General features: G+C 52.8%; 4 protein-coding genes across 4 annotated transcripts; 2 read left to right on the forward strand and 2 right to left on the reverse strand.

Moving 5' to 3' along the window:
• Positions 1–31: 31 nt before the first annotated feature.
• AUEXF2481DRAFT_71566 (uncharacterized protein) lies at positions 32–1,358 on the reverse strand (the record flags this gene model as incomplete). Its single annotated transcript, XM_013483393.1, has 2 exons — positions 32–1,146; positions 1,199–1,358. 2 exons carry the CDS (start codon positions 1,356–1,358, stop codon positions 32–34), a joined length of 1,275 nt encoding a protein of 424 aa, XP_013338847.1.
• Positions 1,359–1,761: 403 nt separating this feature from the next.
• AUEXF2481DRAFT_34066 (uncharacterized protein) lies at positions 1,762–7,549 on the forward strand (the record flags this gene model as incomplete). The annotated part of the gene is made up of 7 exons (XM_013483369.1): positions 1,762–5,459; positions 5,503–5,528; positions 5,585–5,737; positions 5,844–5,981; positions 6,036–6,115; positions 6,174–6,878; positions 6,932–7,549. The coding sequence occupies 7 exons, from the start codon at positions 1,762–1,764 to the stop codon at positions 7,547–7,549; spliced, it is 5,418 nt and encodes a 1,805-aa protein (XP_013338823.1).
• Positions 7,550–8,129: 580 nt separating this feature from the next.
• AUEXF2481DRAFT_71554 (uncharacterized protein) lies at positions 8,130–9,919 on the reverse strand (the record flags this gene model as incomplete). The annotated part of the gene is made up of 2 exons (XM_013483391.1): positions 8,130–8,256; positions 8,364–9,919. The coding sequence occupies 2 exons, from the start codon at positions 9,917–9,919 to the stop codon at positions 8,130–8,132; spliced, it is 1,683 nt and encodes a 560-aa protein (XP_013338845.1).
• Positions 9,920–10,158: 239 nt separating this feature from the next.
• On the forward strand, positions 10,159–13,268 carry AUEXF2481DRAFT_45191 (uncharacterized protein). Its single transcript, XM_013483374.1, has 2 exons — positions 10,159–12,700; positions 12,762–13,268. The coding sequence occupies exons 1-2, from the start codon at positions 10,362–10,364 to the stop codon at positions 13,186–13,188; spliced, it is 2,766 nt and encodes a 921-aa protein (XP_013338828.1). The 5' UTR covers positions 10,159–10,361; the 3' UTR covers positions 13,189–13,268.

The raw sequence follows: 13,268 nt of genomic DNA on the forward strand, positions 1-13,268 counted from the left end.
AAGTCCGCTTCTAACACAAGTGTCGCTCGTCTCACTCGATCCCATCGGCACCGTTCCTATGAGAGCGTTCCGAGGTGTCGAGAGTCAGGAACGGATGCTCCAGAGCTTCGTCGGCTGATATGCGCTTCGAAGGATCGAGCTCGAGACAAAGAGACATGAATTGAACGGCTTCCTTTTCTTCGTCGATGAGCGGTAGGTCAGTCTTGCGGCGTTCCGTACACCACAGCAGAATCTTCTCCCAGCTATGGCCGTTCTCGCTGATGGTAGGAATGTTTGTCTGCAAGACCTGACCATGCAGTAAAGCAGCTTCGTTCATGCGACGCTTGCCAAAGATACTGCACAACTCGATGAAAGCATCAATGTCGTCGGCCGAGTGGAAGAAGGGGAAGCGACGGCTGAGAAGAGTGAGGAGGATGATGCCGCAACTCCAGATGTCGATGATACAAGTCTGAGAAGTGCACTTGAGCAAGACTTCAGGGGCACGGAAGCCTCTGGTGCCGGCGCGGTTTGCTCTGCGCGAGTTTCGAGAGTCTTCTTTGGGGTATGCAGGTGGCGGAGGTAGTGTGCCAGCGTCACGATATTGAGTGCGTATTGAGGAGTATAACGAGTTCGAGACACGGTATCGACGGTCTTCGTGTGAGTACTGGCAGTTGCAGTGGTGCCAATCTGTTCCTTCTCTTTCAGCCAGACCAAAGTCGACGAGGACGCCTTTCTGTGTTGTGGGCGAGTATAGGAAGTTTGTAGGTTTGATGTCGCGGTGGATGATTTGGTGTTCGTGGACGGCTCGGACGGCAGTGAAGAGTTGGCCAAAGTAGACACGCATGTCGTTGATGGTCATGTCGCGGAAGTAGTCTCGGAAGTCGCGATGTTGGAAGTAAGGCAGGACGGCGACGACCTGGTCTTGATGACGGAAGGCGGTGATCAGTGGACAGACGTTCTGGGAGTCTCTCAAGTCGTGCAGCAGCTCGAGCTCGTTGAAGATGCGCATGGGTGACGAGGTGACGTAGATTTTCTTGATGGCAACATAGCGAGCACGCGGTCGGTCTCGTGCGGACTTTGTTTGTGGTGAGAAGGAGACGTGGTTCCAGTCGTTCTTGTACTTGTCGTAGAGAAGGTCCTCGGCCTTGTAGACGGTCGAGAAGGTACCTGGAACTGGGTCAGAGAGTGGCTTGTTGATGGGATGGGTAGAGAGAGGCACCTTCTCCAATGCGGTTGATGAGGCGGAAGCGAGTCGAGATGTTCTTGAACGACTGCTCGAAGCGGTTGATGTCCTCCTGGACTGAAGTCTCGACCTCTTCATCGCTGCCTTCGGACTCTGTGGCTTGACTCGAGTCCATGCTGTTCTTGCTCTCGTCCATGGCATCTTCGGTCTCGTCTTCACTTCGCATGTGATAGTCGGCGACTGGGATGGCCTCGCGCACCATCTTCGCCCCACGCATGCTGGCCATGATACTGAATCTTGTGTGCTGTAGCGATTAGAGGACTTGTTCCATTCTTGCGATTGTTGATTGTTTATTGTTTCTGGCTTCAGAAAATGCCCCTCGTCACGCTCGATGATGGAGAAGGCGCAGAAAGAGGCGCCTTGCCCGATGGGGAAAGACATCAACACGGGATTCGTCTTCTCCGCAAACATCAACACCGAATCTTTGCTGCTCCTGCTGCTTCTGCTGCGCCTGCTGCTGCTGCCCACCGTCGCTCCTTCTCATCCACATACTCAACCAACACATCTGGACTTGCTGTCAAGGGCGTGCCTCGCCCATCATGGAGGCTCTCTCGGACTTTGACATCAACGACGCGCTCAAGACCTATCTCAACAACCCACTGGAAACCCACACCCCCGAAGCGCATCCCGATCTGCTCGAATGCGAACATAGTCCCGAAGACTTGACTCCCGCCCTGGTCAACGCCATCTTGAATCCTATCGTGGACGCCATCACAGAGAATCCCGAGGCTGTCGCCCGTCCGCCCAACTTTGACTCTTTGCAGTTTCTGCTCAAGTGCGCCCCCACCCGTCAACATGACGCTACTCAGACACATGTGCCTGACCATGACCTCAGACAATTCAACCTCATCCCCACCCAGTCGCTCTCCAAGCTGCTCGACCTCGTCCTCTCCGCCCTCTCCGCCGAGGCCGACTCTGTCCACAATGACATCGAAGCCGACGAACAAGACTCGATCCCTCAGCACAAGCTCCTCCTCGAAATGCTGTCTTTCCTCCTCATGTGGTGCTTCACCAGCGTCGAAACAAGAGTCGCTTCTGAAAAGTCTGCTGCACCCGCTGCTCGTGGACGAGGAGGAAAGGCTGCTGCAAAGCCAAAGGCTGGGAAAGATGCTCCCTGGGATCCTTCAATACAGATCCAGTCTGCCCTCAACACCATGGCCAAGGTCATGAAACTCAAGCTCGCCCGCATCTTTGTCACCACTTCCGAACGCGACACTTTCATTGGCCTCTTTACCCGTCCGGTCTACCTCATGATGGAGAACGAAGCAAGAGTCAAGAATACTGCCATCAAGATGCATGCCTTCAAGGTCTTGTGTATTGCCGTCAAGCACCATGGTCATGCTTCGGGTGCTCAGACAAACATCATCCAGAGTCTTCTCTATTTCGAACACCTCTCAGAGCCCATGGCTGAGCTGCTAAACATTCTGGCTGAGCAATACGACTATCCCCAACTCTCCGAAGAAGTCTTGCGCGAACTGAGCAACCAGGAATTCAGCAGCAGCGACTTGAAAGGACCCAAGTCTGTTTCCACCTTCATCACAAAATTCTCAGAGCTGGCACCACGACAAGTCATCAAGCAAGTCATGCTTCTCGCCAAACTGCTCGACTCCGAATCATACACTTTACGTTGCTCCATCATCGAAGTTTGTGGCAACTTGATTGCCATGTTAAGCAAGCAGGAAGGAGAAGAGCGTAGCGAGAACCACAAGGGCCAGATCAATGCCTTCTTCGAAGTGCTCGAAGAACGTTTCCTCGACATCAACCCTTACTGCAGATGCCGCGCCATCCAAGTCTACATGAAGCTCTGCGACCTCGAAACAAAGTACCCCAAGCGCAGACAGACAGCCGCAGATCTTGCTTGCAGAAGTCTTGAAGACAAGAGCAGCAACGTCCGCAGAAATGCCATCAAGCTACTGGGAAAACTCGTCCAAACACATCCATTCGCTGTTCTACACGGCGGTCAACTCTCGTACTCGGACTGGAACTCACGATTGGAAGTTTGCGAAGCTGAGCTCAATGCACTCAAGCCGCCGCAAGAGGCTGCTGGTATGGTTGAACAACAAGACGCCACCGTCGACGAGGAGCTTTTAGATGACGCCACACAAGTGTCGCCCGTCAAGGAGAAGCCAGCTATGACCGAGGAGCAGAAACAGGCTGCCTTCGAAAAAGCCGCTGCCGAAGCGGTCACTGGCGAAATGATGTCCAAGCTGACCTTGACCCGCCGCTACTATATCGAGGCTCTGAAATTCATCGATGTTCTTCACGAAGCGTCTCCGATCATCACTCAACTCTTGGCTTCGAAGAACAAGTCAGAAGTCATCGAAGCCATGGACTACTTTGTCATCGCAGACGCATACAAAATCGAAACTGCCCGCACAGGTATCCGAAAGATGTTGCGCCTCATCTGGACCAAAGGAAACAGTGACGAAGGAAAGGGTGTACAAGCTCATCTCATAGAATGTTACAAGGGCTTGTTCTTTGACGCCCCAAGTGGCTTCTCTGCAAACGACGCTGCCAATTTCATCGCCAGAAACATGGTCAGTCTGACTTTCGGAGCGACTGCCGCCGAATTGACCAGTCTGGAGCAATTGCTCAGCACAATGATGCAATCCGACTTCATCAAGGACGCTACCATTCAGAAGCTGTGGCAGATCTACGGCATCGAGCGAAGAGAAATATCGAAGAATCAACGCCGTGGTGCAATCATCGTTCTCGGCATGCTCGCTTTGGCTGACCCTGAGATTATCATAAAGGAGATGGAGACATGTCTTCGTATTGGTCTTGGAGCATACGGCAGAACAGATCTTGTCCTGGCTAAATTCACCTGCATTGCGCTGATGCGAATGAACAACCCGAAGCATACCAAAGGTGTTCAAGCAGCTCCCACCTCGACAAGACTGCCCAACGATCATGCAGTTCTTCAAAAACTCGCTGCTATGGCAGACGTCAAATCTACGAGTAAGGAGTGGTATGGTCTGGCCGAGCAAGTCATAAGTGCCATCTATGCACTTTCGAAACATCCCGACGAGCTGGCATCCGAGATTCTCCGTTTCAAGACCAAGAAGGTTTTCTCACCGGCCTTGATTGCCACCAAGTCAGAGCCGGAGGCAGAATCTGTGAAAATTGAGGACGGCGACGTTGAGATGAGTGGTATGGATGATGAGCCCATGGAAGATATACCTCCGATCAAGAAGGAAGAGGAAGAGGTCGAAATGCCCAAGGTTGAGGACTCTGCACTGCCATTGTCTCAACTACTGTTCACTGTCGGTCACATTGGCATCAAACAGATTGTTCATCTAGAACTCTGTGAGATGGACTTTAAGCGCCGAAAGATGGACAAGGAGAAGCAAGCTACTGCTGATCCGGCACCAGTCAAGAAGGGCAAGGGTGCGAAGAAGTCGGATGCCAAGGACGTCAAGGAAGAAGAGCAAGATGACCTCGATCTCATCACAGGCACAACCGAGGATGACTTTACGGACGCCATCGCTCATGTGCGTGAGAGAGAGCTTCTCTACGGACCTCAATCTCTGCTGACAAACTTTGGTCCCCTGGTTCGCGAGATTTGCATGAACAACACCTCGTACGCCAACCAAGAGCTACAGGCACAAGCTGCTCTGTGTTTGGCCAAGCTTATGTGTGTAAGCTCCGAGTACTGTGAGCAAAACTTGGGACTACTCATCACAATCCTCGAGCGTAGTCCGGATGCCACAACGCGTAACAACTTGGTCATCGCTCTTGGAGATATGGCGGTCTGCTTCAACCACCTAATTGATGAGAATACCGACTACCTCTACCGTCGCCTATCCGACAGATCACTACCAGTCAAGCGCACATGTCTTATGACGTTGACGTTCTTGATTCTCGCTGGTCAAGTCAAGGTCAAGGGACAGCTCAGCGAGATGGCCAAGTGTGTCGAGGACAGTGATGACAGAGTACGAGACATGTCACGAATGTTCTTCAGCGAGCTGGCAGGCAAAGACAACGCGGTCTACAACCAATTTGTTGACATGTTCAGCTTGTTGTCTCGCGATGAAGAGCTCGAAGAGGATCAGTTCCGTCGCATCATCAAATTCTTGTCGGGCTTCATCGAAAAGGACAAGCACGCGAAACAGCTTGCAAACAAGTTGGCAGCCAGATTACCGAGAGCAGAAAACGAAAGGCAATGGAACGATGTCGCATATGCGCTCGGTCTGCTTCAACACAAGGACGAGGAGATTACCAAGGTGGTCAACGAGGGGTACACGGTTGTTCAAGCAGCGGCTTGAGGATGACTTGGTCAGATGTGATTTGGCGTTGGTGGAAGATGGTGACTTGTATATTGTTGATACCCATTGAGAATGAGATTGTTTTACTGTTGCACAGCAAAAGTCGGTGATGATGGAGATCAAGTGTTTGTTGATTCCATGCCAAATCGGCAAGAGTCGGTCGGCAGGAGTCGGACATTCGGTGAAGGAATTGACGGGAGCCCGCAGCTTCTGCCCGAGAGCAAGGCTTGGCGCGGTTTAGAGATTCGTCGTAGGTCAAGCAGGAGCTGGAAGCCCAACAGAGAGAGATTGTTATAGCCTCCTCTTGACAGGATCTTTTGTTACTTTCGTTTCCCTGTGTCTCTCATTCCCTACAGTCGCCATGTTCTCCCACATGATCCCTCGCGCATCGCGCCCGCTGCTCCGCTCCGCAAACAACACGTTCCGCGCCTCGCCTTCAACCCTTTACCTTGTCGACAAGGTGCAATCAAGGAGATCATACGCCACCGAGACCGGTACGCTTGGATGACTACGACACATGAGTGAGCTTGGCTGACTCTTTTGCGCAGAGGAGAAGGATTTGGTCATCATTGGTGGCGGTGTTGCCGGTTACGTTGCTGCCATCAAGGCTGGTCAGGAGGGTCTCAAGGTGAGCAGACTCGTACACAGCTTCACGCGAACAACAACTGACAAGATTCCCCGTCCAGGTCGCATGTATCGAGAAGCGTGGCTCCCTCGGCGGTACCTGCTTGAACGTCGGCTGCATTCCCTCAAAGTCTCTTCTCAACAACTCGCACCTCTACCACCAGATCCTTCACGACACCAAGAACCGCGGCATCGAAGTCGGCGATGTCAAGCTCAACCTCAAGCAGATGATGAAGGCCAAGGAGACATCGGTCAACGGTCTGACCAAGGGTATCGAGTTCCTGTTCAAGAAGAACAACGTCGAGTACATCAAGGGTACTGGTGCCTTTGCCGATGAGCACACCGTCCAGGTCAACCTCACCGAGGGTGGTGAGACCAGCGTCCGCGGCAAGAACATCCTGATCGCAACTGGTTCCGAAGCCACTCCTTTCCCCGGTCTTAACATCGACGAGAAGAAGGTCATCACCTCGACTGGCGCCATTGCCCTCGAGACTGTTCCCAAGAAGATGGTTGTCATCGGTGGTGGTATCATTGGTCTTGAGATGGCCTCTGTCTGGTCTCGTCTTGGTGCCGAGGTCACCGTCGTCGAGTTCCTTGGTCAAATCGGTGGTCCCGGTATGGACGCCGAGATCTCAAAGAACATTCAAAAGACTCTTGCCAAGCAGGGCATCAAGTTCAAGCTCAACACAAAGGTCATTGAGGGTGACGACAGCGCTGCCGACGTCAAGATCAAGGTCGAGGCTGCCAAGGGCGGCAAGGAGGAGACTGTGAGTGCTTGAATATTCCCACTTTTACGACAATCTACTAACACAAACCACAGCTCGAGGCAGACGTCGTTCTGGTCGCCATCGGTCGCCGTCCCTACACCGCCGGTCTCGGTCTGGAAAACATTGGCCTCGAGGCTGACAACCGTGGCCGCATTGTCATTGACCAAGAGTACCGCACCAAGATCCCCCACATCCGCGTCATTGGCGACGTAACATTCGGTCCCATGCTCGCCCACAAGGCTGAGGAGGAGGCCGTCGCCGCCATCGAGTACATCACAAAGGGTTACGGTCACGTCAACTACGGCGCCATTCCCTCCGTCATGTACACACACCCCGAAGTCGCCTGGGTCGGTCAGAACGAGGCCGAACTCAAGGAAGCCGGTGTCAAGTACAACGTCGGCTCGTTCCCCTTCTCGGCCAACTCGAGAGCAAAGACCAACGCCGACTCTGACGGTATGGTCAAGTTCCTCGCCGACTCCGAGACCGACCGTATCCTCGGTATCCACATTGTCGGCCCCAACGCCGGTGAGATGATTGCAGAGGGTGTTTTGGCACTCGAGTACGGTGCTTCGTCCGAGGATGTTGCGAGAACTTCGCATGCTCACCCTACCCTCGCCGAAGCATTCAAGGAGGCTGCCATGGCCACTCACGGCAAGGCCATCCACTACTAAGCTTTTGACCATGAAGCTCTGTGTAGCGTTGGTCGGTATCGAAAATCTGGACAAGTGGTGCTGAGCAAAGGGGGCGGGCGTTTTACAGCAGATGCGTCTGTGTTTCTCTTTTTTTTTTCTTGCATGCACACATTCTTGAAAGTCTTAATGGCAAAATCTTTTCATATCCGCGTCTCCCTTCATTTTCTTTGTGTGTATATGACCCGTACTGTACAACAAACAAGGTTATCTTTGTTCAAAAAACTGCATCGCTAGTATTTGTTATCGTCATAATTTCCGCCTCGAAGTGATCATCCGATGCGGATAATTCAGAACATACATTGGCGTATATATCACGAAGAATAACAACCACGAGAATCACGAGGAAAAGGTAAAAGAAATCAGAAGCAGGGGGTAAAAACAGAACTTTCTTTTGAACTCATGACAATTCTTTCTCTTTTTTTTGCCCCTTTGACTTGAAATCTCAGGACTTGGCTAGGACAGGGCGGGGGAGCTGCATAACAAGAGGTAATGTAGATGGAAAGCACTCTTTTTGGGGTAGCTTTTTGAGAGAGAGATAGAGGAAGCAAAAGAAAAAAAACTAGGGAGTGCAACGGCCCATGTAGCGAGGGTAGAGGCAAGTGTCACGGACGGTGTGCTGTTTGCACAACCAAGCGAGGAAGCGCTCGAGACCGAGACCGTAGCCACCGTGGGGGGAAGAACCGTATCTGATGAACGGATGTTAGCAAAATCATGGTCTTTGAGACGAGCAAAAGGGTTGGCGGGGTGGAAAAAAGGAAGAAAGGGGCAAGGAAGAAGAACAAAAAACACATACCTGCGTTGATCAGTGTACCAGTAGTAAGGCTTGGGATCGATGCCCTCGCGCTCATAGGCAGCCATCAACTCATCATAATCATCCATTCTCATACTTCCACCCACAATCTCTCCGACACCGGGCATCAAGCAATCCACAGATTCAGTGACACGCTTATCCTGAGGATCCTTTTGCATGTAGAAAGCCTTGATCTCGACGGGGAAGTGGGTCAAGAAGATGGGCTTGTTGATGATGTCTGTCATTCTGCGCTCTGCGGCCTCTGCAATGTCGTCGCCGAATTTGTGGGGTTGGTCTTCTTCGTTGGGGATGTTGTGTTCGACGAGCCAGTCGATGGCTTCGGCGTACTTCATGCGCATAAAGGGGCGTTGGGGCATTTGGAAGTCAGGGTTGAGGTCTTTGATGATGGCGGCAATCTTAGGGTCGCTCATGGTGACTTCGATGACGCGGCACATGACTTCTTCCAGGTGGACGAGGAGGTCGTCGAAAGTGATAAAGTCGAGTTCGGCTTCGACGTGTGTGTACTCTGAGAGATGGCGGCGGGTGAGGGACTTCTCGGCGCGGAACGACTTTTCGATGCAGTAGACGTCGCCCATGGAGGGGATGACGGTCTCGAGGTAGAGTTGGGAGGATTGGGTGAGGAAGGCGGGTTCGCCGTAGTAGTCGAACTTGAAGAGGGTGGCTCCACCTTCGACCTGGGTCTGGACGAGAGCAGGGGGCGAGACCTTGCGGCAGCGGACCTCCTTGTAGACTTGGTGGAAGGCATACTCGACGGCGTCGCGGACAAACATGACGTTGGAAGCGACTTCACCACGGAGAGTGAGATGGCGGAGGTCGAGAAGAGTCTGCGCGTCACCCTTGGCCTGGACCTTGTTGGTGATGGCCTCGTCACCACCGGGGGCCTTGAAGAGGACCTTGAAGTAGTCGGCGTGGAGTTCACGGTTGTCAGGAGCGTGGGCACCCTCAGGGACCTGTGCGAGTTCACCGACAATCTCCATGCTGCTCTCGCGGGCAAGAGTGATGGCATCGTAGGACTTTGCGAGGTCGCCCTGGAGAATGCACTGCATGAAGCCGTAGCCATCACGGAGGGTGATGAAGACGAGACCCTTCTGCTGGCGGTAGCGGTGAACGCGACCAAAGACGCGGACGCGAGTGCCCTTCTCGACACCGTTGCCACGGAGCTGGACAGCCTTGTTGTCGAGCTTCATCTTCTTTGCCTCGGGAAGAGAGGTGTCCTCCTTGATGACAATCTTCTTGGCCTCGTCGAGCACCTTCTGGCGGTCCTCTTCCTCCTTTTGCTGGCGGATGACGAGGTCCTTTTCCTTTGCGGCCTTCTTCTTCTGGGCGTCGGCGTAGTTGGCGGCCTTCTTCAGGGCGGCCTTTGCGGCGGGCTTCCATTCGGGGTCCTCTGCGCTCTTGCGGACTTGGTACTGGGCGGCATCGCCGTGCTGGAGGAAAGCGTGCTGGACGGACTTGTAGGGAGCTTGTTCGGTGCCTGAGGCAGACTCGGCGTCAATGCCCTTCTCCTCGTCAATGTATATGGAAGGTTTGTCGGCCATGTTGGCGGTTGCGACTGGCAGTCGATGTGTGTGGTGTGGGAGGTCAAGTGTGCAGCGCAAACAAGTGAAGCAGGCGGCGCGCGCGCACTAAATCAACAGCGAGGGGAAAAGAGTCACACTGCTTATCGCCCTGACTCAGTACTCAGCTGATAGCGGAGGTGCTTGACTCGGGGCTCGATAGCATGCGGAGACGGTCGCGACTCGCGAGTCGAGGGCAGCTGCCAGCCGGTGACAGCAAGCCGCGACAAAGCGTGCTCGACACTCGACACTCGACCATACACGAACTCGCTCGACATTCTTCCAGACAAAACCATAGGATAAACGACGCATGACGCGTGGTTCATGAAGGAATAACCACACTACACGCGATGCGACAATCATCGAAACAAAATCCCATCTGAGTCCGACCCCGGAGTAACGAGCCCCAAGACGGCGACCGACGATGGATCTCTCTGTCCAAAAGGCCCTGGCCGACAAGCTCTACGACCGCCGCAAAGCTGGTGCGCTGGAGCTGGAAGCCATCATACGAACCTCTCTGGCTGCCAACGATCACGTCCGCATCGAAAAGGTCGTTCACCAACTCTGTCACGACTACGCATACGCCGTACACCAACCGCATGCCCGCAATGGTGGTCTCATTGGTCTGGCCGCTGCTGCCATCGCTCTGGGTATCGATGTTGCCCGCTACCTTCGCGACATAGTGCCGCCTGTACTGGCTTGTTTCTCCGACCAGGATGCAAGAGTCCGCTATTATGCCTGCGAGAGCATGTACAACATCGCAAAGGTCGCAAAGGGCGAGATCCTGATCTACTTCAACGACGTCTTTGACGCTCTCTGCAAACTGGCTGCCGATACCGAACTGTCGGTCAAGAACGGTGCCGAGCTGCTCGACCGTCTGGTCAAGGACATTGTCGCAGAGTCGGCCGCTTCCTACGTCTCCATCTTGGACAACGACGCCGACCCCAACAACGACGATCCCTTTGCCGAACAAGCCACCGCTTTCTCTCTTGCAAGGTTTATCCCACTGCTCCGCGAACGCATCTTTGTCATCAATCCCTTTACTCGTACCTTCCTTGTCAGCTGGATCACCCTTCTAGACTCAATACCCGACTTGGAGCTGGTCGTCTTCTTGCCAGACTTCCTTGGTGGCCTGCTACGCTTCCTCTCCGACCCGAATGTGGACGTTCACACTACAACGAAAGTCTGTCTGGACCGTTTCCTGGTAGAGATCAAGAAGATATCTGCAATCAAGAGGGGCATCGCCGAAAGCAAGAGAAGTCTCATTGCCGAAAGTCAGCCGAGGAACTCAATTTCTAGCAGAGATGGACTAGCTGTTGCAGATCAAGACGTAGATGCACAAGCCGACAACTCCAACACGAACCATGACGACGACAAGGCAAGCTCCGATTCGGCTTCATTCGTCAGCTCAAACGTGGATGAGAAGAATGACAATGACGCTGGCGACGAGTGGATCCCAGGACAAGATGTGCAGATCGATTATGCAAAGATCCTTGATATCCTCATCCAATTCCTCAACGACACGGCTGAAGAGGAGATACAGCTGACCACTCTTCGCTGGATCGAAGGTTTCTTTGACCTGTGCGCAGAAGACATGCTACCCTTTGTTCCTCGTCTACTTTCACAAGTCTTGCCAGCCCTATCGCATGGTGTACCTACTGTCCGCGCAGCTGCCAACAGAGTCAACACTGCCCTCATGGGTCATATTATGTCATTGCCTGAAGATGGCCAACAACAGCAAGCACAACCAAAGACACCAATAGAACCCACAAGAAGAGACTCAATACCCATCCGCCAACGAAAGGCAAACAGTCCAGACATGGTGGCCGAGTCTGCCACTGCGGAATTCCATGCCACAACCATTCCTCCGACCCCACAACCTTCACCGCCAGTCTCGACCGAGCTAGATTATGAAGCTGCCGTCAATTCTCTGACGCTACAATTCCTCAACGAGCATGAGGCGACTCGAGTAGCTGCTCTAGCCTGGCTAATTATGCTTCATCGCAAGTCACCTCGTAAGACTTTGGCCATTCACGATGGAACTTTCCCCGCTCTGCTCAAAACCTTGTCAGATCCTGCAGATGCTGTAGTCACTCGTGATCTGACATTGCTCTCGCAAATATCCAAAAACAGCGACGATTCTTACTTCACCTCCTTCATGGTCAATCTCCTGAAACTCTTCTGCACAGACAGAAAGTTGCTTGAGAATAGAGGAAACCTCATCATCCGCCAACTGTGTTTGAACCTCAGTGCCGAGCGCATCTACCGCACGCTAGCAGACTGTCTTGAAAAAGACGAGGATGTCGAGTTTGCGAGTATCATGGTTCAGAATCTTAACAACAATCTCATCACGGCACCTGAATTGGCCGATCTCAGGAAACGTCTACGCAACCTCGAAAACAGAGATGGTCAGACTTTCTTCGTCACCTTGTTCAGAGCGTGGTGTCATAATGCCGTGGCTACCTTCTCGTTGTGTCTGCTTGCTCAAGCATATGAACAAGCCTACAACCTACTGCAAATCATTGCAGAACTGGAAATGACTGTCAACATGCTGATTCAGATTGATAAACTGGTCCAGTTGCTCGAGTCTCCTGTCTTTACCTACCTCCGCCTTCAACTGCTTGAGCCAGAGCGTTTCCCTCATCTTTACAAGTGTCTTTATGGTCTTTTGATGCTTCTGCCACAGTCTTCGGCTTTTGCAGCTCTCAAGAATCGACTGAATAGTGTCAGTGCGATTGGCTATCTGCACATTGCCCCAAGAACGTGAGTTTTGCTTCCTCCATTTGTCTTGCTCTGATTACCGATGCTAACATAGACTCCATAGGGCACCAACTACACCATCAGTCTCAACCTTTGACCGGCCCAACCGTCTCAAATCCCGCGAAGACCCTGGTATAAAATGGTCAGATCTCCTCGAGAAGTTCAAATTCGTGCAGGAAAAAGCACGACGAGCGCAACAACGACCATTGCGACTAACCTCTCTTCCCAACGGCCTTACACTCCCTGACATGGATGACGAACTCGAATCCCCCACACTGAATAAAGAGACTTCGGCGCCGACAAAGGATAAACCGACGGGGAGGCTCTCAGGATTGGGGAGACCGGGGTCAGCGGCTAGTATTACGAGGCCGGCTGCTACACCTACGCAAGGACAGCAGGGGCATCAGAAGAGTAGGAGTAGTTTGAGTCAGTTGGGGAGGTTTACGAGGAGTACGGCTGCTAAAGCTACGGGCGGGGGATTGAAGAAGTAGTGATGATGAGGAAGAGGAGAAGAAGAAGAAGTGATGAGCAGAGAATTAGTTGTAATGGAAATTTCGGAAACAGTCCTTTT

This window comes from Aureobasidium subglaciale (assembly GCF_000721755.1).
Source record: "Aureobasidium subglaciale EXF-2481 unplaced genomic scaffold scaffold_44, whole genome shotgun sequence".
Lineage (NCBI taxonomy): Eukaryota > Fungi > Ascomycota > Dothideomycetes > Dothideales > Saccotheciaceae > Aureobasidium > Aureobasidium subglaciale.